Source organism: Chlorocebus sabaeus, chromosome 29, assembly GCF_047675955.1.
Source record: "Chlorocebus sabaeus isolate Y175 chromosome 29, mChlSab1.0.hap1, whole genome shotgun sequence".
Lineage (NCBI taxonomy): Eukaryota > Metazoa > Chordata > Mammalia > Primates > Cercopithecidae > Chlorocebus > Chlorocebus sabaeus.
In genome coordinates, this window is record NC_132932.1 from 5,870,835 (window position 1) to 5,897,368 (window position 26,534).

The 26,534-nt window shown below is 39.1% G+C and overlaps 1 protein-coding gene across 1 annotated transcript in view; it reads left to right on the forward strand.

Annotated features, from left to right (window-relative positions):
- The window catches only part of CERS3 (ceramide synthase 3), an 89,216-nt gene that overhangs the window by 36,594 nt on the left and 26,088 nt on the right, over positions 1 to 26,534 (forward strand). The window contains exon 9 of the mRNA XM_007990569.3: positions 8,084 to 8,237. Coding sequence (XP_007988760.2) covers positions 8,084 to 8,237 — 154 coding nt within the window. The remainder of the gene's footprint in view (positions 1 to 8,083; positions 8,238 to 26,534) is intronic.

Below are 26,534 nucleotides of genomic sequence, written 5' to 3' on the forward strand. Positions count from 1 at the left end.
TTGATCCTAAATGAGAAGCAGTGGGCAGAGCATGGATTCTGATGGTGGTGCCAGCTTAGTGCTGTTTGCGCAGCCAGCAAAGAAAAGGAAGGTACAAGGCAAGAAAGACTCTGTTGAAGCTGGGCCACTCCCTTGAGCCACCACTGCAGATATGTATCTCAGAACTAGACTTTCCAGTTACACACCTGATGAAGGAGACTACGTGTTTTTACCACATATGTTCACTGTCTCGCTCCACAGGAGCCCTCAGAAGAGCTCTCCCATCCTGCCCATGTGCTTGGTGCCTTCTTTATGCTATTTTTAAGTTCATGAAGAACAGCTACACCCCTCTTCAAATCATAGAATCCTAGATTAAGGAACCTTGTTTATAATCTAGTCCAATCCTTTTATTCACGTATTCATGTATTTAGAATTTTTTTTTTTTTTTCCAAAACAGAGTCTTGCTCTGTTGCCAGGCTGAGTACAGTGCTGTGATCTCAGCTCACTGCAACCTCTGCCTCCCGGGTTCAAGCGATTCTCCTGCCTCAGCCTCCTGAGTTGCTGGGACTACAGGCACATGCCACCACACCCAGCTAATTTTTGTATTTTTAGTAGAAATGGGGTTTCACCATGTTGGCCAGGATGGTCTCGATCTCTTGACCTTGTGGTCTGCCTGCCTCAGCCTCCCAATTTTAGAAATAATTTTCAGCTTACAAAGAAATTTCTAGTATATTACAGAGAAACCCTAGATATACTCTTTACAGTTAGCATTTTGCCCCATTTACTTTGTCATTCTTTCTCTCTCTACTTCCCCACCACACATATGTATGAATATACATATTTGTTTCTGAACCATTTGCAAGTTATAAACATCAACTGAATAATTCCTTGCGCCCTAAATACTTCAGTGTGTATTTCCTAAGAAGAAGGACATTTTCTTACATAATCACAATACAGTTATCAATTGCAGGAAATGTAGCAATCTACCTTCCATGTTCCAATTTGGTCAATCAATCCATCATGTCTTTTATTGCTTTCCCCCTCACTGTGTGAAGATCCAGCTCCAGATCACGTATTGCATTTAGCTGTCATTCATCTGGAACAGTTTCTTACCTCTTCTTTGTCTTTCATGTCACTGACATTGTTGAAACATTTAGACACCTGTTTATTTTTCAGATGAAGAGTTAAGGTACTTCCAGGATCACACAGCTAGTTATGGAAGAATCAAGACTAGAAACAGGATATTTGAAACACAGAACAGATAGGCTTCAAATTAAATTTGAAACTAGATGATTAAGAGTATATCATTTGCCTTCACTAAATATTTATTAAGTTTTCTTCAACTACCCATTTAGAAACTTAAGAGATCACTGAGGTAGACAATTGTTCACCTGTAGAACAAGTATTTGCTATCCTAAAAGGGCTTAATGCTCAAACCCACAATTAGCAAGAAAATAAGACGCTTCCCTTGCAGTTTTCATTAGACAAATACAACTTTTTGGTGGTTGCCTTAGCTAGTCCAGCAAAACCAGCTAATATTTATACCAACACTGCAATTTATCCAAACCATGCCAAGTCCAGTGATTGGAAGAACTAAGATTGGAAACAAAACTGAAAACAGAAAAAGCTGAGCTTTGCAATCCAAGGGCATGGTAGTAGCTTATCCATTTGGAAAGATTAAATCCAGTGGACAGGGACAAAGTAGTTCTAAGAATTTAGGAATAAAGCAGTCTTTTGGCATTCTTTATGAAAAGGAAAATTCCATTCAGTTGCTGTAAGGTGGTGACTACCGATAATGTGCAAGTGTTGTGTGCTCTATGCATGTGCCTGCATACATGTATGCACGTATGTTAGGAAGAGAGCTGGGAAGGGCAGATGGAATTTTTTTTTCTTTTTCCTAGTCTTCTTTTAGCATAGAAGGAGAGGAAATTTGAGAGACTAGACCATCCTTTATTGAGGTCTTGAAATTTTAACTGTGGCATCATAGCTGGTTGTTACCCGTGCCACAATGGCTACTCCCCTTTGACTCCTGTTCCACTTCTTTGGCCTCTAGTCCCCTCTGTCCTCTTGCAAAGAATGTTCAGGCAGCAGAGTCCCCATTCCTGGGAGCCTGCTCATCCTCTCCAAAGTGGCTTCCTCCTCCTCCCCTTGGCAGGAAATCCAGCCAGTTCAGGAGCACTCTCCTGGGGGCTGTTGCTCTAACTGTGTTATTGGTGTAAGTTCTCTGCAGTAGAGAGGGCTGGTTGTTGAAAGTAGTAGTGGCCGTAGTGGTAGTAAGAGTAATAGTTGTAACTATCATTTTTGAGTACTTACTGTGTAATAGGCACTTTCCATTTGTCAACTCATTTAATCCTCATAACCACCTAGGTGGTGTTCTCATTTTACAAAAGAAACTGAAGCCCAGAGAGATTGTGGAACTTGGTAACATCCTGGGAGCCCTGATTGAAATCTTGAAGACTCCAGCGCCAGTTCCATTGGTCTCTCCTCTTTGCCCAGAGGCTCAGCTCTCTTAGAAGACATTTGCATCTTAATGGCAGCTTCTTTCATTCTGAGGGCTATATAGTTTGTAAAGCTGGCTGTGTGTCTCCTGGGAGCTTCTAGTCAAAGGAGGTGGTGGAGGGGCAGTTAGTTCTACCCAGTGACTAAGGAACTAAGGCTCAGTGACTTATGCAAGTTTTGAGCCAAGAAATTAGTGGCGTTGAGCCTTGAACCCAGCTTTGATGATTCTGTTCCACATTTGTCATTCCTCTTTCTAAAACCAGCCAAGCTTCCTGTTGCTCTCACAATGAAGGCCACACCTCCACCTTGACATGCAAGGCCTACCTGAGATGGCTTCTTCACCTTTCCCACCTCATCTTACACCACGCTTCACTGCCACTCCTCTCCCCGCTCCTCTAATTTTCCGTCATGCTTCCCACTTCACAGTCTTTGTACATGTAGAACCCTGCCATATGCCCTGTCCTTTTCTTTCTTTCTTTGCATGGATCACAATGGGCAATTGTATATTTAGCTAATTATTCATATTCTCTAGTAGACTGTGTAAAGAAGGTATTTTTGAGTAGGTCCCTTTGTCAATAATAACAGTGACAAATTCTCAACAGGAGACCTAGTAAGGGGCAAGGCTCTGAGCCAGACGAGGGAAGGACCCAGAGGTGAAGGTGTCCTGGCCACTGCCTTTGCAAAGCTTGCCTGCTAGTGAGGAGGGGAGAGCCAGGAGGAAAGGAATAAATTCAGGGGTGACCAGAATTACATGGAAACTTTCATTGTGGAGAGACCCATGCTTTAATGGATGGAAAGGGGTTCAACTGAAAAGAGAAAGTACATTCTAGGCAGAGAGAGTACAGAATAAGGCACAAAATTGCCCAAGGATCCAACAAACCAGAATGACAAATAGGTTTTTACATGTATCATTTCCTGTAATAAGCTTATAAATAAATGTGGGTACCAGAAGGTAAGCCCTACTAGTTTAGGGGTTTTGGTCCCTTTCATTCATTACTACATTCCTGGCTACTACCAAGTGTCAAGTCGCACTTTAGTAGGTGCTCAGTATTTTAATAGTTTATTGAATGAATAAGGTAGGTACTCTCTGCTTGCATTTTACAGATGAGGAAATGCACAAATAAGTGACATGGTATATAAGTAGTAAAGCCAGGATTTTAAGAAAATGTGGGAAAATGTGTTTTATATTGATGGGGCTGAAAAAGGGCCTTTAAAGCATAACATGTATGCAAAGTATAAAATAAGCAATTGACAGATTTGATTTTAAAAAATTTTAAATTGCTTTGCCAAAAAAAATCAGTATTGAAAGTACTAGATTGTATAAAGCTAACTAACATAATTTAAAAATAGTGTTGATATCCTTAATATATAAAGAGCATTTAAGAATCAACAGAAAAAAACAAATGCTCCAATAGAAAAATGGACAGATGCCACAAAAAAGCAGTTCATAAAGAATAAATAAAAGTAGCCAAGTAAAATAACCAATAAAAGATATAAATAGATATATAAATATATATAATCACTCTACATTAAATAAAAATATGAATATAAACAGTACTCTGTTATTTTAGGTGGAGACTGATAAAATACAATATTGGTCAATATCTGAGGAAGCAGGTAATCTTATATATTGGGTGCAAGAATATAAATTGGTGTAGTCTTTCTGGAAAGCAGTGTAACACTATATTCCAAATTGTAAAATGAGTCTACCCTTTGATTCAGGATTTTAGCTATTCTAAGTAGATAATCAAACAATTACATCAAAATGTTTTTATAGGACCACACATGGTGGTTCATGCCTATAATCCCAGAACTTTGGAAGGCTTAACTTCCTTAAGCCTAGAAGTTTGAAATCAGCCTGGGCAACAAGGTGAAACCCTGTCTCTACAAAAAACAAAATACAAAAATTGGCCAGGTGTTGTGCCGCATACCAGCAGTCCCAGCTACTCGGGCAGCTGAGGTTGGAGGATTGCTTGAGCCTGGGAGGTAGAGGCTATAGTGAGCTGTGATCCTGCCTCTGCACTCCTGCCTGGGAGACAGAGCGAGACCCTGTCTCAAAAAAAAAAAAATGTTTTTACAAGTAATTCTCACAGCATTCTTTCAAATATAATGAACATTTGGGAAGAATTTAAATGTCTATTAATAAGGGATTAGTTAAGTTATTATATATCTATTAAATGAATTTTTGTGAAGCCATTATATATAGTGATACACAGTAGGGGTCGGTAGGCTATGACTCAAAGGCCAAATTCAGCCTATTGCCTGGTTTTGTTGATAAAGTTTTATTGGAACACAGCCACATACACTAATGTATGTACTTTCTATACATGAATTAGTTTATGTAATGTTAGCTGTCATGGCTGCTTTTGTACCGTAATGGCTGAATTGAGTAGTTGCAACACAGACCAAATGGTCCAGAGGCCTGAAATATTTATTATCTGTTCCTTTACAAACAAGTTTGCTAACTCTTGATATATAGCTTTATTTATTGATGTGGAAAGCTCTCTCTAACATGTTATTGCATGAAAAAAGCAGGGTACAACAATCACACATAGGTAGTGATCACCTCGTTACATAAAATCATGTGGTGATAGGAGGGGCAAAAAAAAAAGCACCTTAAAGAATATAGTTTTGGCCGGGCACGGTGGTTCACGCCTGTAATCCCAGAACTTTGGGAGGCCGAGATGGGCAGATCATGAGGTCAGGAGATCGAGATCATCCTGGCTAACACGGTGAAACCCCGTCTCTACTAAAAATACAAAAATTAGCTGGGTGTGGTGGTGGGCGCCTGTAGTCCCAGCTACACAGGAGGCTGAGGCAGGAGAATGGCATGAACCCGGGAGGTGGAGCTTGCAGTGAGTGGAGATTGCATCACTGCACTGCAGCCTGGGTGACAGAGCAAGACTCTGTCTCAAAAAAAAAAAAGAATATAGTTTTGAGAGAGATATCCTGAATCATGTTTAACAAAATATTCTGGGTTACCTGTAAGTTGTGAGACTTCAAGTGATTTTTCCTTCCTTAACCTCTGTATATTTTTCTGTAATTGCTAAGTTTTTAAAACCAATCAAGTTATTACATTTTTTTTTTGAGATGGGGTCTTGCTCTGTTGCCCAGACTAGAGTACAGTGGCACAATGTCGGCTCACCGCACACTCTGCCTCCCAGGTTCAAACAATTCTCTTGCCTCAGCATCCCGAGAAGCTGGGATTACAGATACCTGCCACCACATCTGGTTAATTTTTGTATTTTTTTTTAGTAGATATGGTGTTTCACCATGTTAGTCAGGCTGGTCTTGAACTCCTGACCTCAGGTGATCCACCCGCCTCGGCCTCCCAAAGTGCTGGGATTATAGGCATGAGCCACTACATCTGGCCCCTGTTTTTCAAACAAAGAACTTGAACTGATAACTTACAAAAGAAGAAATAGAGCTACTAAGCAGACACAGGGGAAATGTTAAAGCCTTGCAAATAGTGTAAACTGAAAGTATTTTATCTTTTAAATTAACAAATTTTGAAACTATTTCATACCAGTTCTGAGTTCAGTGAAACTCTTCTTTCATAAATTGATGGTGGCCTTATAAATAGTGACAATTTTGGAAAATAATTTGACAACATTTTAGTACCTTTTAATATACACCTTGAATTTTTCTAACTTTAATGTACACCTTAAAACAGTAATCTCTCATTTAGAAATATATAGTTTCACAGAAATAATTTCAGTTTATGAAAGACTATATACAACAAGTTGTCTAAATAGCATAAAATGTCTTTGATTTAAAGCTAAATGTAGTTGAACATAAAATCTCACAAATGCTATGTTTACTGCAGTGGCAAAAATACAGAACAATGTGAAGTACAAACAAAGGTGAAGAACAACTGACATTCTCATGCTTTGCTGGTGAGAATGTAAAGCATCCACTCTGCAAAATCGTTTTTCAGTTTTTTATAAAGTTAAGCATATATTTACCAGATGGCACACAATTCTACCTCTATATATTTACGCTTGAAAAATCAAAACTTCTGTTCACAAATAAATATCTACATGGATATTTATAGCAGTTCTATTCATAAATGTCAAAAGCTGGAAACAACCCAAATATTCTTCAGTGGGTAAAAAAACAAACTGTGGTGCAGCCATAAAGTGGAGTGCCACTCAGTAGTAAGAAGGAACATGCTATTGATAATCATGACAACTGAATGAATCTTAAAAGCATTATGTTGTATGAAAGAAGGTGGCCTTAAAAGCTCACACAACGTATGATTCCATTTATGTCTTTGGCAGACAGACCAAAGGATACAGAGCAAAGTGTTCGCCAAGTTTAAGTGTGGAGGAGGGTGTGGCAATAAAGGGATAGCATCACGGAATTTTTTGGCAAGATAGGCTGTTCTGTATCCTAATTGTAGTGGTGGCTATACAAACCTATAGACATTAAATTCATTGAACGATACACCAAAATACAGTAAATTTTACTCCATGTTAATAAAAAAAAACCAAATTGTTTAGGAAAATACTGGAAGAGAATGCATGAAAATTACAATATTGTTTGTTTAAGGTGATGGTGTTATGGACAATTTTCTTTTCTTGTTTCCCCAATGTTACATGAAAAAATTGTTTCTATAACTAATATACTTATAAACAAACATATTGAAAGACTCTAAATTCATGGTACTATATAAGTTTGAGAAATGAACAAATAGCCCTTCATATGTCAATAAAATCTTTTTCTTTTTTTCACGGAATCTTGCTCTGTCACCCAGGCTGGAGTGCAGTGGTGCAATCTCAGCTCACTGCAACCTCCGCCTCCCAAGTTCAAGCAATTCTCTTGCCTTGGCCTACCTAGTAGCTGGGATTACAGGTGCGTACCACCACACCCAGCTAATTTTTATATTTTTAGTACAGACAGGGTTTGGCCATGTTGGTCAGGCTTGTCTCGAACTCCTGACCCCAGGTGATCTGCCCACCTTGGCCTCCCAAAGTGCTAGTATTACAGACCTGAGCCACCATGCCCGGCCCATATGGCAATAATATCTGAAGACACTGTGCATCTTACATCATAAGGAGCAGTTCAAATTGTGTCCAGGAGCCTATTTATGAAACTAATAAAGCATGCAATTTACTTTAGGAAGCACAAGTGTAAGTACTCATGGAATTTTTGCTTTGTTAAAGCTTCTTTTATTTGGAAAATTTACTTTTGTAGAATTCTCTATTCACCTTTGATGCCAAATAAATGAGATTATGTTTTAAGGCAATAATAACCTCATGTAAACAGGCATTATCTTATTTGTTCTTCAAAATCCTCTAACCCCACCACCAGAAGGTAAAAACGGTTAGTGTATGCTCTTGTTGGAAAAGAGGAAACCAAGGTACAGAAACATTCTAGTTTAAACACTGCGTAATAAAAATACTGTTTTATTTAACTTTTCTTCAAGAAGACGGATTGTACTTTTTTTGTTGCTTGCCAGTAATGATATTTAAGATAATACTATTGTATCTTTTCTTTCAATAATTTCCTGGACTTTATTAGGAGAAAAAGTATTTGTTTTATTATTGAAAATTCATAAGTGCTTTGGTTGTGATGAAATTCTCTCATCTGTTTGGTGTTTCAGGATTTTATATTGCACGCTGATCTTGCCTATGTATTACCTCGAGCCTTTCTTTTCATACATCTTCCTCAACCTACAGCTCATGATCTTGCAGGTCCTTCACCTTTACTGGGGTTATTACATCTTGAAGATGCTCAACAGATGTATATTCATGAAGGTAAGGACTGCCCAAATGTTATTGCTCTTAATGTCATTACCAGGTTAATGGTGAGGCCCAGACTGTTGAATGTTCAAGTTAATTCATGGTTTTAGCCAGAATTCTTTTTTTCTTGATTTGATTATTTTTGATTAACATTTTGGTAAAATAGAGCTAGATTTTTCATAAGTAGGTCTTTAAGGTGCTTTAAATAAATTGCTTTTATTAGAACATCTTATTTTTGACATTTAAAAAATGTCAAAAATTCAAAAATTCTAAAAATTGCTGCTTGTTTTTATGCTTGAAGAAAATTTTTAAACTTTTGTTTATTGATATGTAATATTTGTGCATATTTATGTGATATTTTGTACATGCATAGAATGTGTAGTCAGGACATTTGGGGTATCCATCATCTTGAGTATTTATCATCTCTTAGTGTTGGGAACATTTCAAGTCCTCTCTTACAGCTATTTTGAAATATACAGTGTATTGTTGTTAACTACAGTCACCTGCTACTGAACATTGGAATTTGTTCCTTTTATCTAACTCTAAGTTTTTACCTATTACCCAGCCTTTCTTCATCTTCCTCCAACCCCACCAACACACTCTTCCCAACCTGGTGTCTATCATTCTACTCTTTGATATATTGGTTTTTTTGTTTTGTTTTGTTTTGTTTCTTTGCATGAATTTCCAGTAGTGAGATTGCTGTGTCATATGGCAGTTCTACATTTAGGTTTTGAGAAATCTACATTCTATTTTCCATAGAGATTGTGCTAATTTACATTCCCACAAACAGTATATAAGAGTTCCTTCTCCTTTACATTCTCACCAGTGTCTGTCAATCACTTTTTGCCCTTTAAATAATAGCAGTTTTAACTGGGTGAGATGATATCTCATTGTGGTTTTGACTTGCATATTTCCCTGATGGTTAGTGATGTTGAGCATTTTTTCATATGCCTGTTGGCCAGTGTATGTTTTTTCTTCAGAAATATTTATTCATGTCCTTTGCCCCTTTTTAATGGAATTACTATTATTATTTGTTGTTGTTTTACTGTTGAGCTGTTTGTGTTCCCTGTATATTCTGGATATTAGTCCACTATCAGACGAATAATTTGCAAATATTTTCTCCCATTCTACAGTTTGTCTTTTCACTATGTTGATTGTTTCCTTTGCTGCACAGAAGCTTCTTAGTTTAATATAGTCCCATGTGTCTATTTCGGTTTTTGTTGCCTGTGCTTTTGGGGTCTTAGCCATTGAATCTTTGCCTAGACCAATATCCTGAAGTATTTCCCTGAAGTACTTCCCTTATGTATTCTTCAAGTAGTTTTATATTTTAGGGTCTTATATTTAAGTCTGTAATCTATATTGAGTTGATTTTTGTATATGATGAGAGATAGAGATCTAATTTCAATCTTCTGCATGTGGATATCCAATTTTCTACACACTATTTATTGAAGAAGGTGTCCTTTCCCCCAGTGTATGTATTTTTTTTTTTTAATTTCTGTGAAAAATGGCATTGGTATCTTTTTTTTTTTTTTTTTTGACAATGTCTTGCTCTGTCTTCAAGGTTAGAGTGCAGGGACATGATTATGACTCACTGCTGCCTCAATCTCCCAGGCTCAAGCAATGCTCCCACTTCAGACACTCAAGTAGCTAGGACTCCAGACACATGCCACCACACTTTGCTAATTTTTAAAATTTTTTGTAGAAATGGGGTCTCTATGTTTTCCAGGATAGTCTCAAACTCTTGGGCTCATGCGATTCTCTTGCCTTGGTCTCCCAAAGTGCTGGAATTACAGGTGTAAGGCACTATGCCTGGCCAACGTTGCTATCTTGGTAGAGATTGAATTGAATCTGTAAATTGATTTGAGCAGTCTGGTCATTTTAATATTAACTTTTCTAATCCATGAGCATGAGCTGTCTTTCCATTTGTTTGTGTCCTCGTCAATTTTTAAAAATCAATGTTTTGTAGTTTTCCTTGTAGAGGTCTTTTACCTCCTTGGTTAAATTTATTCCTAGGTATTTTTGTAGTTACTGTAAATGAGATTGCCTTATTGAGTTCTTTTTCAGTTAGTGTGTTGTTCATATATAGACACACTATTTTTTTATGTTGAATTTGTATCCTGTCACTTTACTGAATTTATTTATCAGATCTAAGACTTTTTTGGTTCTTTAGGTTTTTCTGGATATAAAACCATGCCACCTGCAAAGAGGGACAATTTGACATCCTCTTTTCTAATTTGGATGCCTTTTATTTCTGTCTCTTGCCTGATTGCTCTGACTTTGATGTCCAGTACTACATCGAATAGGAGTAGTAAAGTGAGCATCTTTGTCTTGTTCCAGTTTTTAAAGGAAAGGCTTTCAGCTTTTCACCATTTAGTATGATGTTAGCTATGAATTTGTCATGTATGCCCTTCATTATGTTCAGGTACATTCCCTCTGTGACTAGTTTGTTGAGAGTTTTTATCATAAAAGGATGCTGAATTTTATCAAATGCTTTTTCTGTGTCTATTGAGATGATCATATGAATTGTATTATACATTCTGTCTGTGTAATGTGTCACATTTATTGATTTGTTTATGTTGAATCAACCTTGCATCCCTGGGATGAATCCCTCTTGGTATTGGTATGTTACCTTTTTGATGTACTGTTGGATTTGGCTTGCTAGAATTTTGTCGAGAATTTTTGTATCTATGTTAATCAGGGATATTGGCCTGTAGTATTTTTTTTGTTGTTGGGTCCTTGTCTGGTTTTGATATCAAGGTAATGCTGGCCTTGTAGAATGAGTTAGGGAGAATTCCCTTCACTTCAGTTTTTTTTTTTTTTTTTTTTTTTTCTTTTTTTTAGTAGTTTAAGGAGAATTGCTATAAATTCTTCTCTATAAGTTTGGTGGAATTTAGCAATAAAGCTATCTGGACCTGGACTTTTCTTTGTTGAAAGACTTTTTGTTACTGATCCAATCTCTTTACTTTTTACTGGTCTGTTCAGATTTTGTTTCTTCCTCAGTCAGTCTTGGGACATTGTATGTATTTATGAATTTAACCATTTCCTCTAGGTTTTCCAGTTTGTTAGTGTATAGTTATTCACTATAGTTTCTGAAAAATTTTTGTATTTCTGTGGTATCAATTGTAATGTGTCTTTTTTGTTTCTGATTTTCTTTATTTTGATCTTTTCTCCTTTTTTCTTGGTCAGTCTAGCTAGCAATCTATTTTGTTTATCTTTTCAAAAAACCAACTTCTAATTTTGTTGATTCTTTGTAATTATTTTCAGTCTCTTTCATTTAGATTTGCTCTGATCTTTATTATTTCTTTCCTTCTACTAATTTTCTATTTGGCTTGTTCTTGCTTTCCTAGTTCATTGAGGTTCATCACTAGATTTTTATATGACATCTTTCTACTTTTTTGATGTAGAAGTTTATTGCTATAAACTTCCCTCTTAGCACTGTTTTTGTTTTATCTCATAGGTTTTGATATGTTGTGTTTTGATTTTCACTTGTTTCAAGAAATGTTTTGATTTCCCTCTTAATTTCTTTCTTGACCTAGTGGTCATTTGGGAGCATGTTGTTTAATTTCCATGTATTCATACAGTTTTCAAAGTTTCTCTTATTATTGATTTAATAAATGGGTCATTTAATTATTGATTTAATAAGTGGGTCATTTTTAAATCCATTCAGCCAGTCTATATCTTTTAAGTGGAAAGTTTAATCTGTTTACATTCAAGGTTAGTATTAATATGTGAGGGGTTATTTCTGTCATTTTATTAATTAATTTCTAGTTATTCTGTATATCCTTTGTTTCTTTCTTTCTCTCTTATTGTTTATCATTGTGGTTTGGTGGTTTTCTGCAGTGGTAATGTTTGAGTCCTTTCTCTTCTTTATCTAATACATTGTGGCCTAAAAAGACACTACATGTAATTTCAGTTTTTAAAAATTTGTTGAGACATGTTTTGTGTCCTAACATATGGTCTCTCCTGGAGAATGTCCCATGTGCTGATGAGAAGAATGTGTATTCTGTAGCCACTGGATGAAATGTTCTGTAACAGTCTGTTAGGTCCATTTTGCATAAAGTGCAGTTTAAATCCAATGTTTCTTTGTAAATATTTTGTCTAGATGGTCCATCTAGTAGGGTGATAGTAGGGTGTTGAAGTCTGCCACTATTATTGTATTGGGCTTCATCTCTCTCACTAGTAATACTTGCTTTATATGTCTGAGTGCTCTATTGTTGGCTACATATATATTTAGAATTGTATTTCTTGCTGAGTTGATCTCTTTATCATTTTATAATTGACTTTTTTGTCTATTTTTACTGTTTTTTTTAATTAAAGTCTGTTTTGTCTGATATAAGTATAGGTGTTTCTGCTTGCTTTTGGTTTCCACTTGCAGGAGTAACTTTTTACATTCCTTTACTTTTAGTCTGTATGTTTTGTTTGGTTTTGGTTTTCTGTTTGTTTTGTTTTTTGGTTTTTTGAGACAGAGTCTTGCTGTCACCCAGGCTAGAATGCAGTGGCACGATCTCGGTTCACTGCAAGTTCCGTCTCCCAGGTTCACACCATTCTCCCATCTCAGCCTCCCTAGAGCTGGAACTACAGGTGCCCACCACCACACCTGGCTAATCTTGTTTTTGTATTTTTAGTAGAGACAGGGTTTCACCGTGTTAGCCAGGATGGTCTTGATCTCCTGAACTTGTGATCTTCCCACTTTGGCCTCCCAAAGTGCTGGGATTACAGGCATGAGCCACCGTGCCTGGCCTAGTCTATATGTGTTTTTACAGGTGAAATGAGCTTCTTGTAGGCAGCATATAGTGGGTCATTTTTAAATCCATTCAGCCAGTTTATATCTTTTAAGTGGAAAGTTTAATCTGTTTACATTCAAGGTTAGTATTAACATGTGAAGGGTTATTTCTGTCATTTTATTAATTAATTTCTAGTTGTTCTGTATGTCCTTTGTTTCTTTCTTTCTCTCTTATTGTTTATCATTATGGTTTGGTGGCTTTCTGCAGTAGTAATATTTGAGTCCTTTCTCTTCTTTATTTATGTCTTTGTTCTACCAGTATGTTTTATACTTTTCTATGTTTTCATGCTGGTAGATATGATTCTTTCACTTCTGGATGTAGAATTGCCTGAAGCATTTCTTGTAGGGCCAGTGTAGTTGTGATGAATTCCCTTAGCTTTTGCTTATCTGGAAAATACTTTATTTCTCCTACATTTATAAAAGATAATTTTTCTGGGTATAGAATTCTTGGCTGACATGTTTTTCCCCCCCTTTTTCAGGAGTATGACCATATCATCCCATTTTCCCCTGGTCTGTAAGGTTTCTGTTGTTAGTCTGATGGTGGTTCCGTTACAGGTGACTAGACACATTTCTGTTGCTGTTCTTAGAATACTGTCTTTGTCTTTGACTTCCAACAGTTTGACTATAATATGCAGTGAATACCTTTTAGAATCATATCTATTTGTGAATCTATGAACTTCTTGTATCCGGATGTCTAAATCTCTTGCAAACTTGCGAATATTTCCGCTATTATTTTATTAAACAGGTTTCTATTTTTTTATTTTATTTTCACCTCTGGAACACCAAAAGTTCAATAAGTTGTTTTTCTTACAGTGTCCCATATGTCATGTAGACTATGTTCATTTTTTCTCTTTCTTTTTTTTTCTTTATTTTTATCTAATGGAGTTATTTCAAAAGACCTGTCTTCAAGTTCTGAAATTCTTTCTTCTGCTTGATCTAGTCTATTATTATTATTATTATTATTATTTTTTGAGATGGAGTCTCGCTGTGTCACCAGGCTGGAGTGCAGTGGCACAATCTTGGCTCACTGCAACTTCTGCCTGCCGAGTTCAAGAGATTCATTCCCCTGCTTCAACCTCCTGAGTAGCTGGGACTACAGGTGCATGCCACCATGCCCAGCTAATTTTTTGTATTTTAGTAAAGACAGGGTTTCACCATGTTGGCCAGAACGGTTTTGGTCTCCTGACCTCGTGATCTGCCCACCTCAGCCTCCCAAAGTGCTGGGATTACGGGTGTGAGCCACTGCGCCTGGCCGATCTAGTCTATTTTTAAAGCATTTGAATGTATTTTGTATTTCATTCAATGAATTCTTTACTTCCAGAATTTCTGTTTGGTTCTTTTTTTATGATATCTATCTCTTTGGTAAACTTCTCATTCATATTATGAATTGTTTTCTGATTTCCTTGTATTGTTTATCTGTGTTCTCTTATATCTCACTGAGGTTCTTTAATATAATTATATTGAGTTCTTTTTCTGGGATATCTTAAGTTTGTTTGTATTGGAATCTGTTGCTGGAGAATTATTGTGTTTTTTTGGAGGTATTATATTTCCTTGCTTTTTTATGTTTCTGTGTCCTTAAATTGATATCTACACATCTGGTATAACAGTTGCTTCTTACATTTTTTTGAATTTGCTTTCATAGAGGAGGATATTTTCCTGAAGATGTACTTACAGTGGTTGTTGGTAGGGCACTTTGGTTCTGATTCTGGGTGCATGCAATAGTGTAGTCATTATGTGATTTTTTTTGGCTATAAACAACCTTAGTGGTGTCTGTGAATTTTTCATTGGCTTAGGGTGCAGTTAGTGGAGACTTTGGTGAAGTTTTGCTGGGGATGGGAATGCCAAGTGGTCTAGTCCTTGGGCCCCAGTGGTGGCAGTAGTGGGCCAAATGGTCCTATCCTTGGGCAGTAGTGTTAGCAGCTCCAGGCAGGCTGATTCTTGGGTCTTCAGATAGCTTTCCCAGGTGCCAACAGTGGCAGTGATGGGGCAGGAGGTAGGTCAGCCTTTGGGCCCCTGGGCGGAAGCTGTGGCATGGGCAATGGCAGTAGCAGTCACTCAACAATCCTCTGGCTCCCAAGTGGTCTGCACTGGTGTTGGCAGTGGCTGCAATGGGCTAGGAAGGCCAGTCCCCAGGCCTGCAGGTGGCATGTGCAGGTGAGTACTAGCTGTGGTGATAGCAGCAGGTTAGGTGGGCACATCCTCAGGGAGGAGTGCTCAGGCACCAATCATTGTGAACATAGCCAGTTGATTTCTGGGCCTTCCAATGGTATACCTGGCGGTAGGTGGAAGGAGTGTGGAACCAGGCCAGGCAAACCTATCCTCAGGCCCCGCTGTGGTGCACGCATGTGCTGGTTGTGGTAGGAAGGCGCAGGGTGCCCTGCTACTGGAAGAGTGGGGTTGCTTTCAGTGGTAGCACCTGCAGGTAGTTGGCTAGGGAGCACATGCTTCATCCCCATGTAGCAGCTGTGGATAGGGTAACCTGTCCTCAGGACACTTGTAAATGCATGGCAACTCTACTACTAAGACAGTAGGGTCACTGCCAGTGGTTTGCACTTTGGCCCTGGTAGTGGCATCCAGCAGTGGGACACGTACAAATGTGTGATGGCACACTGCTGGGGGTATCAGGGCCACTGTCAATGGTTGCTGCTTCAGCCCTGGCAGCAACAGCCAGCCATAGCAGTGCCCACACATGGGGGATGTCAGTGGGGTTCCAGGAATGTGTCGATGCAGGGACTGTTGTGCTTCAGCACAGGCTGCAGTTTGGCGGAGGCTAGGCTCTCAAAATGGCACTGTGCTGTAGCTGCTTAGGACTCAGGGGGTATGTGGGACCTAGTGTGAGCTCCTTCTATGGAGCGATGCTTTTGTGTCAACTCTAGGCAGCTCTCTATGTTAGTCTTATGGCCCATGAGAGTGGAGGGGCTCTCCTGTGGCTAGGATTGCAGGAGTCCATGATAGGAATGTGGACCACTGAGATTTCTTACTTACCCTTTTCCCACATTGGGGAGTGTCTCCAGGTTCTTAGCTGAGCAGATGGTCTTGGCTTCCCTTTGCTTTCTTGCCTTAAGTGTTTCCTGTCACTTCTCTGTTAAATTCCACTCTTCTTTAAGAGGATCTGTTCAAAGTGTGATTATCTACTCACTATTTGGTTCCTCTGTGAGGAGGCATGTACCAGATGCCTCTAGTTGTTCCCGATTGCTGCTTTTTAAAGAATTCCATAATAAGTCAAAATTTGCTCTAGTTTTGGGCAACCTTTATGATGATAATTGAATAATACTTCAGATCCTTATGTTTATTTTTATTGAATATCCAAATTGCACATAATGCCCTCCTCTGAGCTTGCTCCCCACTACTCTCTGAAATACTGTCCATCATTTTACTATACTTTGTTTCTGAAAACGTCTTCTCTAAATAATAACAAATTAATTAGCCTATTGATTCGACCTTTTAGACTATTGAAGGTTTTTTGTTGTGTTGTTTTGAATTAGGTTCTATGCTTTAATTCCAGAAAACAGTGAGGGAAAGGCGACAGAGATGAATAAGATAATCCCTGACTTTAGGGAAATAGCCCACCATCTAGTGCAGAATGTTCACCTACTGGCAACTAACTGTAGCATACAGAATGTCCTATGGTACATACAGGCTCCAGAAACTTGCTATGGAAGAAAAGATAAGAAGAGAAATTAACTCAAGGGACTAGGAAATGTTTCATTGAGTGATGGAGTTTGAGGTGAGCCTTTAAAACAACTGAAAAAGATCGCATTTCTGCTTTGTCTTAAAATCATACTCTACTACTAAGCGTTGATGAAAAGAGTCAAACTCTGTAAAATATTTGAACAGATTTATCCTGAACCAAATATGAATGACCAGTGGCCCATGACATAGCCCCAGGAGATCCTGAGAACATGCCCAAGGTGGTCAGACTACAACTAGGTTTTAGACATTTTAGGGAGCTATAAGTCATCAATCAATGCATGTAAGATGTACATTGCTTTGGTCTGGAAAGGTAAGACAACTGGAAGTGGGGGGCTTCCAGGTAATAGGCAGATTCAAAGATTTTTCTGATTGGCAATTGGTTGAAAGAGTTATTAGATGACTCATTAGATAAGAGCTGAAATCAATAGAAAGGAATGTCTGTATTAAGATAAGGGGTTGTGGAGACCAAGGTTTTATCATGCAGATGAAGCCTCCAGGTAGCTGACTTCAGTGTGTTATCAGACCTTAAAAGGTGCCAGACTGTTAATTCATTCTCTCCTGAATCAGAGGAAAGATCCAGAAAGGAAAGGCGATTCTCTGCAAAATGTAGGTTTGCTTCACAAAAGACAGTTTGGTAGGGCCATCTCAAAATATATCAAAGAAATATATTTTGGAGTAAAACACTTCAGTTTCTTTCAGGGGCTACTGTCTATCATGTGATGCTATACTAGAGTCAGGCTGGAACTTGGTGTCTTATTGCTACAAAAGTCAGTCTTAAGATCTCTGTTTTAATGTTACTGATGGTCAGCTGTGCCTGGATTTCAAAGGAAGGAGGGTATATAATGAGGTGTGTCTGATTCTCACTTCCCGTCATGGCCTGAACTAGATTTTCAGGTTTATATTGAAATGTCCTTGGCTGAGGGGGGTCCATCAGGCAGCTGGGGGGCTTAGAATTTTATTTTTGGTTTACATAAGGGAGTTTTAATTAAGGATCTGTCAAGTTGAAAGTTACAACTGGCTCATATTTAGGTGTTCCTATCCGTGTATAATATATACAGCACTGTATTGTCAGATTGAGTGACTTGTGTTTACCAAGGATGCTGGCAGTTAGTCTGATAAGCTCAGTTTTAATCAACTCTTTGATTAATTAGTTTTCCGACTTTAGTAAATGTGTCTCAAAGATCATTGAAGAGTTGGCAAAGGAAATGGAAATTGCCATAATTGACCTCTGAGTTTTCTACTATCTCTTAGCTTCTAGATCTTGATGGAGGTATGGGAAATTAGGCCACATCTCGATTAATCTAAAAAGAAAAAAAAAATGAGAAGTTTCTTCTTTAACTAAATTACTGGTGACCTTGTTTTCTTGAGAGACAACTTTCCCCCTTAAAGTTGTGGTGCCAAGAAAAAAAAACTTTCATTGAATGGTTCTAGTTTTTCATTGAATGGTTCTAGTTTATTAAAGTTCTAAATAGCTTTTCTATGATCTCTGAAAAAGTTGTCTTATTCTCTGAGTGATAAAGTTGAAGTAACTGAGATAAGTTAAATAAGAACTCAATCAGTTAGATAATTTGCACCTGCAGTAGTTGGTGTGATGGAAGGGCCCTGGACTGAGCCTGTAGTGATTGAGTCCAGCCTTCCGAAAGCTCCTGTCCCCATGGAGAAACGGTTCCCTTATTAACTGGTGAGAGACAATAATAACAGGCTTGGAAAGGATCCAGGGGGAGTGAAACTTGGAAAACAGAAGATACCCTAGTTTCATTGTGATTTTCCTATGTCTGATCTTTAATGGGTCATTCCAGGCCTGATTAGAAACCCAGCAGGTGGGGGAGCCATGGACAAGAATTTCTAATTTCTCATGTTGTCCTTTGGAGAAGCTGTTTCTAATTGCAGTTTGACAGGAGATGTGGAGGCCCCCACAGCCGTAATCCTTGCAGTTTGTATGACTTCAGCTGGCTTGCATATGTGCTGTGTTTTTCACAGCAGTGGCAAAACTGGCTGTGAAATCAGCGTATTCCTCCAAAGCCATAAAGCCTCCTTTTAAAGAACACTATGTGAAGACATAGTTGCATTGCAAAGGGGAGGAGAGGGCTAGAGGCTGGAGTTAAAATCTTTAGAGGATTAACTAACAAATCCATTTTCAACTCTATTTAATAAGCATTTAGCATTTAATGCATTTAATTGTTACTAAGGCGACAAATTCTTGGATACTTTACAAATGAAATTGCAGACATTCATAAGCCTCCAAAAATTTCTTTTAAGTCTTGTAACAGAGATTGTGAATTTGTCCCTTCAATTCCTTACATATGGAAAACTCTCAGTAAGTAACTTTAAATATGCAAAGGATACAAAATTTGGAAAACCACCCTGTTTTGGGTAGCAGGTTACAAAATAATGTATTAATCATTTTTGGTCTCCATGAATTTTCATGGTAGACTGAAAAGAAGAAGGTGATTATACTTCTAAAAATAGCATTTTTGGTAATAGTCACATCTTATTTTTCCTAAACAATAAGGTCATTGCATTTGATGAATGAGAACCTTCCACTATTTGCTTTTGCTCTTGAATGCCTTAAAAATAAAAATATCACTATAATTTCAAAACTCTAGCATATATGGACCTGCTTAGCAGGCATCCCGCTGCTTGAGAACAAGGGTTGGCACTGAAACTTATGTAGTTCCTATAAAATGGTTGATTTTGTGATGAGCTACTAGCCCATACATTACATCAGAAAATATGACAGACTGACACTCATCTTGTCATTTTCTTTGCTAACATGAGAAGTGCCTTGAGAGGAAATTAGAAGGAAATAGTATGCTTTTGTTTAACATTACTTAAGAGAACTTGATCATCCTTAAGCTTTTATTCTCCTCTTTCTAAATATCATCCTGGATCCTGGCCAACTCAAGCATGTCTCTGTGACATCTTGTGCTGGTGAGTAGTCAAGACATGTGGGGGGAACTGTAGCATGCAGCCATGAAAGCCAGGATGGAGAAACTAGCCCCTTGGCAACCTGCCCAGCCATCTGCAACTCAACAGGCAGGATCTCTTCAGTTCATAGAATGATACTTTACATACACTGAACTGTTTTAGCTAAAGAAGGGCACACACTAATACACATGAAGAAACCGAAGCCTAGACCAAATTCACACAGTAATTTTGTGGCAAAGCCAAGAGTAGAACTTTAGTCTCTTAACTTGTAACACTTCACCCTTTAAATTATTCTTTATTTGAATTAAGGTAAAAAAATAATAATAACTAGAAAAACCAGAAAATTAATTTAAAATACTTGTATGGAGTTATAAAATAGTAAATATTCAAAAATTTTCAAAAGTTAAAAAATATGTATGTATATACCTGCTGGGTACCCACAAAATTTTCAAAAAATGAAAGTAAATAGTGAATACAGGCCAGACACAGTGGCTTATGACTGTAATCCCAGCACTTTGGGAGGCTGAGGCAGGAGGATCACCTGAGGTCGGGAGTTCAAAACCAGCCTGACCAACATGGCGAAACCCTGTCTCTACTAAAAATACAAAAATTAGCTGGGCGTGGTGGTGTGGGCCTGTAATCCCAGCCACTTGGGAGGCTGAGGTGGGAGAATTTCTTGAACCAGGGAGGTGGAGGTTGCAGTGAGTTGAGATCATGCCACTGTACACCACTCCAGCCTGGGAGACAGAGTGAGACTCCATCTCAAAAAAAAAAAAAAAAAAAAAAGTGGGTACATAATCCAATTGATGAGTAATCAAGATGATAGATTAAAATACAGCATAAATCTTTTAACTTACTTTTGAACTTTTTTAAAGCATAAGAAAATATTTTGTTTTTCTTCTTTTTTTAATCTCACATCACTTCCAAGTAAAGCAGTTAGATAGCTAAGAGTACAGGTTCTGTGTAGATTCAAACCTCAGCTCTCCCATTCATTGGCAATGTGATCTTGGGCATATTACTTCATTCGTTGCCTTGGTTTCCTCACCTGTAAAATGGGGATGATGATATTAGTGCCTGCATTGAAGGATAAAGCCCTTGGAACAGTGGGTGGCACATAGTAAGCACATTGTAAATGCTAGCTGTCATTGTCATGATCAATATGATCAATATTACTACCTTAGCAGATTCTTTCTACCAAACTACAGAGAGCCTATGAATGAGTCGTTGTTGGGCAGTTGGCTCTCAGCAAGCCTCTTCATTTTGCTCAGGCAGACAGTGCTGCAGCTGACCTTGTGAGTCCTTGACTTGCAACCAAAGGCTCCTGTGACAGTTTTCTAAGCTGTCTTCTGCCAGTTGACTTTCATGACTCACATTCCAGGTGGTCATTTTTGACACATTCTCACAGATGTCAACACGTTAGGGAAGAAACACAAAGTCTGTAACATTCAAGAAGCCTCTTAACTATTCTGCTCGTAGGTAAGAAGGAATGTAAAACTGCACTTTGCGGAACAATAATTTATAAAAATACCACAAAGACTGATTGTTGAAATAAAGTATGTTAGAACTGCTATCAATTTAGGCCGGACGTGTTGGCTCACGCCTGTAATCCCAGCACTTTGGGAGGCCGAGACGGGCGGATCACGAGGTCAGGAGATCGAGACCATCCTGACTAACACGGTGAAACCCCATCTCTACTAAAAAATACAAAAAAAAAAACTAGCCGGGCGCGGTGGCGGGCGCCTGTAGTCCCAGCTACTCGGGAGGCTGAGGCAGGAGAATGGCGGGAACCCGGGAGGCGGAGCTTGCAGTGAGCCGAGAGAGCGCCACTGCACTCCAGCCTGGGGCACAGAGCCGAGACTCCGTCTCAAAAAAAAAAAAAAAAAAAAAAGAAACCCCATCTCTACTAAAAATCTAAAAACATTAGCCGGGTGTGATGGAGGGTGCCTGAAGTCCCAGCTTCTCGGGAGGCTGAGGCAGGAGAATGGCATGAACCCAGGAGGCAGAGCTTGCAGTGAGCCGAGATTACACCACTGTACTCCAACCTGGGTGACAAAGTGAGACTCTGTCTAGAAAAAAAAAGAAATACCATCAACTTATACTTTTATATTTCTGAATATTTGTACAGATTAACTAGCTTGGAAATTTATTCAAGGAACAGCATAATTTGTAAACTTGTAATGGTAAAAATAACTGTACTGAGTTGCTTGGCTTCAAGAATTTCAAATCTGAATGTTCTTCTACACTATATATTCAGCTCAACAACAAAATGGAATTCCTATAGAATTTTAGAACTGGAAGACATCAGTGGAAGAGACCACTGATGTCTACCAAGACACCATTAATGTCTACCAAGACACTGTGGCTCCTCTCTGCAAGGCCTTGCTATTGTATTGCAGTTTGCCATGCATGTCCACATATGTGAATTCCTACTGACCTTGAGTCTCCTGGTGACTCTGTGGAGCAGCTTCTGTCATCCCTCTTTTATGAGGAAGAGAATGAGGGCGCATGAAGAAGTTACATGGCTTGCCTAATGTCACACAGCAGCAGGATTCACCCCCATGAAGCCTGACGCTTCAGAGCCCATGTTGCTAATACTGGGCTCTTCTACTTCCCTAGAGGTTTTTTTTTTTTTTTTTTTTTTTTTTGAGACAGAGTCTAGTTCTGTCACCCAGGCTGGAACACAGTGGCATGGTCTCGGCTCACTGCAACCTCCGCCTCCTGGGTTCAAGCTATTTTCCTGCCTCAGCCTCCCAAGTAGCTGGGATTATACATGCCCACCACCACACCCAGCTAGTTTTTGTATTTTTAGTAGAGACAGGGTTTCACTGTGTTGGACAGGCTGGTCTCGAATTCCTGACCTCGTGATCCCACCCACCTCGGCCTCCACAGATGTTTTGTATTTGTGAACATACGTCCTCAAAACATAACTGATACGTATTAATATTTCGTGAGTGTGCATTTAGTGTGGCTTATGCTCAGCTTTCACGAATTTCTTTCTTTTTCTTTTTCTTTTTTTTTTAACTTTTTGAGACAGAGTCTTGCTATGTCGCTCAGGCTGGAATGCAGCGGTGTGATCTTGGCTCACTGCAACCTCTGCCTCAAGTGATTCTCCTGCCTTAGCCTCCCAAGTAGCTGGGATTACAAGCATGCACCACCATACCTGACCAATTTTTGTATTTTTAGCAGAGATGGGGTTTCACCATGTTGGCCAGGCTGGTCCCAAACTCCTGAGTTCAAGTGATACGGCTACCTCAGCCTCCCAAGGTGTTAGGATTACAGGCTTGAGTCACTGCACCTGGCCTCTCACAAATTTCATAATGGTATCTTCTACCTTGCTCAGTGTTTGTTATCATCACTTTACAAGTAATTGAATTAATTACTTTACAAGTAATTGATTAACAAGTAACCAATGAGTTAATCAATGAATTAATTTCATAGAGGGCACTCTAGAAAAATCTCATTAATGGTATCCCCATTAGGGGATTTTTCTGCCTTAAAACAATCATAAGCCTGAGTTTTTATAAAGGGTAGAGTTGTTTATAAGAAGTTGAAGTTGAATAGGCAACCATCTGCATGGCTCAAAGGTAATAAAAGCAAGAAAATGTTCTATGAGTGGGAAGCAGGGCCCATGGATAAACTGGCCTCTTCCCAGGTCTCCTGACCCCATAGAAGTACTGTGGCTTTGTCCTTGACTGGGAGGTCCCCAGGTTAGATCCACAGGTACAACACAGGCACCCAGATGAGAGCTCAGAAGAGGACCCAACCACGCATTCACACTCTGAGATGGAAGCAGCACCAAACTGAAAAGGGGTTCCTCTGCTAGTTTGGGAAGTGGAGGCCACCACACTTCTGAGGGTTGTGCAAAACAGTGACCTAGTTTTCAGTTAGATATCTTTTCTCTACCCCAGGATAACATTGTTCAGACATTTCCTTTTTTTTTTTTCCTTTTCTTGGGATGGTCTCACTCTGTCACCCAAGCTGGAGTGCAGTGGTACCATCTCCACTCACTACAACCTCTGCCTCCTGGGCTCAAGTGATCCTCCCACCTCAACCTCCCAAGTAGCTGGGACCACAGGTGTGTGCCACCACACCTGGCTCTCAAAGTGCTGGGATTCCAGGTGTGAGCCACCGCGCCTGGCCCAGACGTTTTCTTATACTGGGATGTTCAATATCTTTTTCAAGCTATTTGGAGAGTCTTCTGTCTTTTTTTCCTATCATTAAAAAGTCAGGAGACTGGGTGGGGTGGCTGACGCCTGTAATCCTAGCACTTTGGGAGGCTGAGGTGGGCAGATCACAAGGTCAAGAGATTGAGACAATCCTGGCTAACACAGTGAAACCCCGTCTCTACTAAAAATACAAAAAGAAATTAGCTGGGCTTGGTGGCAGGCGCCTATAGTCCCAGCTACTTGGGAGACTGAGGCAGGAGAATGGCATGAACGCGGGAGGCGGAGCTTGCAGTGACCCGAGATCACACCACTGCACTCCAGCCTGGGCAACAGAGCGAGACTCCATCTCAAAAAAAAAAAAAGTCAGGAAACAACAGATGCTGCTTCCTATAGGATTGTCGTGATTACCACATTTAGATGTTGCAGTGTCTCTCTCTGTTGCTGATGACAACAGTGTGTCTTTTTAGCTCTTAATTTTAGGCAAACTGACCTCTGATGGAAAAGAATATACTAGGATGTTTAAATAAGCAAAACAATCTCTTTTTTTTGTACTTCTAGAATCCCCTATAGCTGGTGTCCTATCATTATGATTATGCAAAACTGGTCTGTTAGCATTATTAAAAACTTTTGTCTTGTTAGCACCTTATTTTATTTATTTATTTATTTTACTTTAAGCTCTGGGATACATGTGCAGGACATGTAGGTTTGTTACATATGTATACATGTGCCATGGTGGTTTACTGCACCTATCAACCCGTCATCTAGTTTTTAAGCCTTGCATGCATTAGGTATTTATCTAATGCTCTTCCTCTCATTTCCCCGCAGCCCCTGACAGGCCTTGGTGTGTGATGTTCCCCTCCCTGTGTCCATGTGTTCTTGTTGTTCAACTTCCACTTATGAGTGAGAATATGCAGTGTTTGATTTTCTGTTCTTGTGTTAGTTTGCTATGAATGATGGTTTCCAGCTTCATCCATGTCCCTGCAAAGGACATGAACTCATTCTTTTTTATGGCTGCATAGTATTCCCTGGTGTATATGTACCACATTTTCTTTATCCAGTCTATCATTGATGGACATTTGGGTTGGTTCCAAGTCTTTGCTATTGTGAATAGTGCTACAACAAACATGTGTGTGCATGTGTCTTTATAGTAGAATTATTTATAATCCTTTGGGCATATACCCAGTAATGGGATTGGTGGGTCAAATGGTATTTCTGGTTCTAGATCCTTGAGAAATTTGCCACACTGTCCTCCACAATGGTTGAACTAATTTACACTCCCACCAGCAGTGTAAAAGCATTATTTCTCTACAGCCTCGCCAGCATCTGTTGTTTCCTAACTTTTTAATGATCACCATTCTAACTGGCGTGAGATGCTAGCTCATTGTGGTTTTGATTGCATTTCTCTCATGACCAGTAATGGTGAGCTCTTTTTCATGTTTGCTGGCCACACAAATGTCTTCTTTTGAGAAGTGTCTGTTCATATCCTTGACCTACTTTTTGATGGGGTTGTTTGTTTCTTTCTTGTAAATTTGTTTGAGTTCATTGTAGATTCTGGATATTAGACCTTTGTCAGATGGATAGATTGCAAAAATTTTCTCCCATTGTATAGGTTGCCTGTTCACTCTGATGCTAGTTTCTTTTGCTGTGCAGAAGCTCTTTAGCTTAATTAGATCCCATTTGCCAATGTTAGCTTCTCTTGCCATTGCTTTTGGTGTTTTAGTCATGAAGTCTTTGCCCATGCCTATGTCTTGAATGTTCATATTGTCCTGAATGGTCAAACCTTGCCCAGGTTTTCTTCTAGGGCTTTTATGGTTTTAGGTTTTATATTTAAGTCTTCAACCCATCTTGAGTTAATTTTTGTATAAGGTGTAAGGAAGGGGTCCAGTTTCTGTTTTCTGCATATGGCTAGCCAGTGTAAAACAAGCTTTTATTCCAGTTTTCTTCGGTACTCCCTGTTTACTCAAAGAGGTTCTGGCTGCTGGCATCTGTTTCCAACAGCAGACCTCTCTTCCCTGTAATCACTCAGGACTGACTTAGTTACACGAGGGATCTTCCGTACTCTAGTTTATCACATATTAGCTCCAGTGTGCTAAATTTCTTGCTTTACATGTTTTCTGGCAATGGTTTTCAAAATACTAGTTCTTTCGAGGTGCTGGGCTACCCAAGTCATTTGGCCAATGGGAAGTCAAAGGAGGCAGTTGCAAATGAAAGGGCTTGTTAAGATGAGACCTGCTTCCTGAGAGCACGGAATTGATATCTGTGGGATTCCAATCCTGCCTCTCTTTCCTCTGTCCCAAATGTGGACTGTGATGTACCCAGAACCACAGACCATGTCTTGCTGATGTTGGAAAGGAGGGTGAGGGAGGGGGAAGAACTCAGTACAAGAAGCTCTGACATCCCTTGTTCCCATTATTTTTAAACATCATTTCCCAAAACGAAATGAATTTTTATATGATCCTGAAAGGAACAGATAGTCTCCTTTTTATTAGTAGAGAAACAGACACATACACACAGATGTCTTATATGGAATCTGAACTTTAGACCGGGGGCACAGGCACAGTTCATGGTCTGTTAATAAATCTGCACATTCACAGCAGGATATGAGAGTTTTATTAATGGGTTCTTGGGCCAGAGAGCTTGGTAAAAACAGGTGTAGGGAGGCCCCATGCTGGCCAGCACTGTCCCTGCTAATCTCCCACTGTTTTCTGTGGCCGCACCCTCCCTGTGGCTATCTCCCCACCC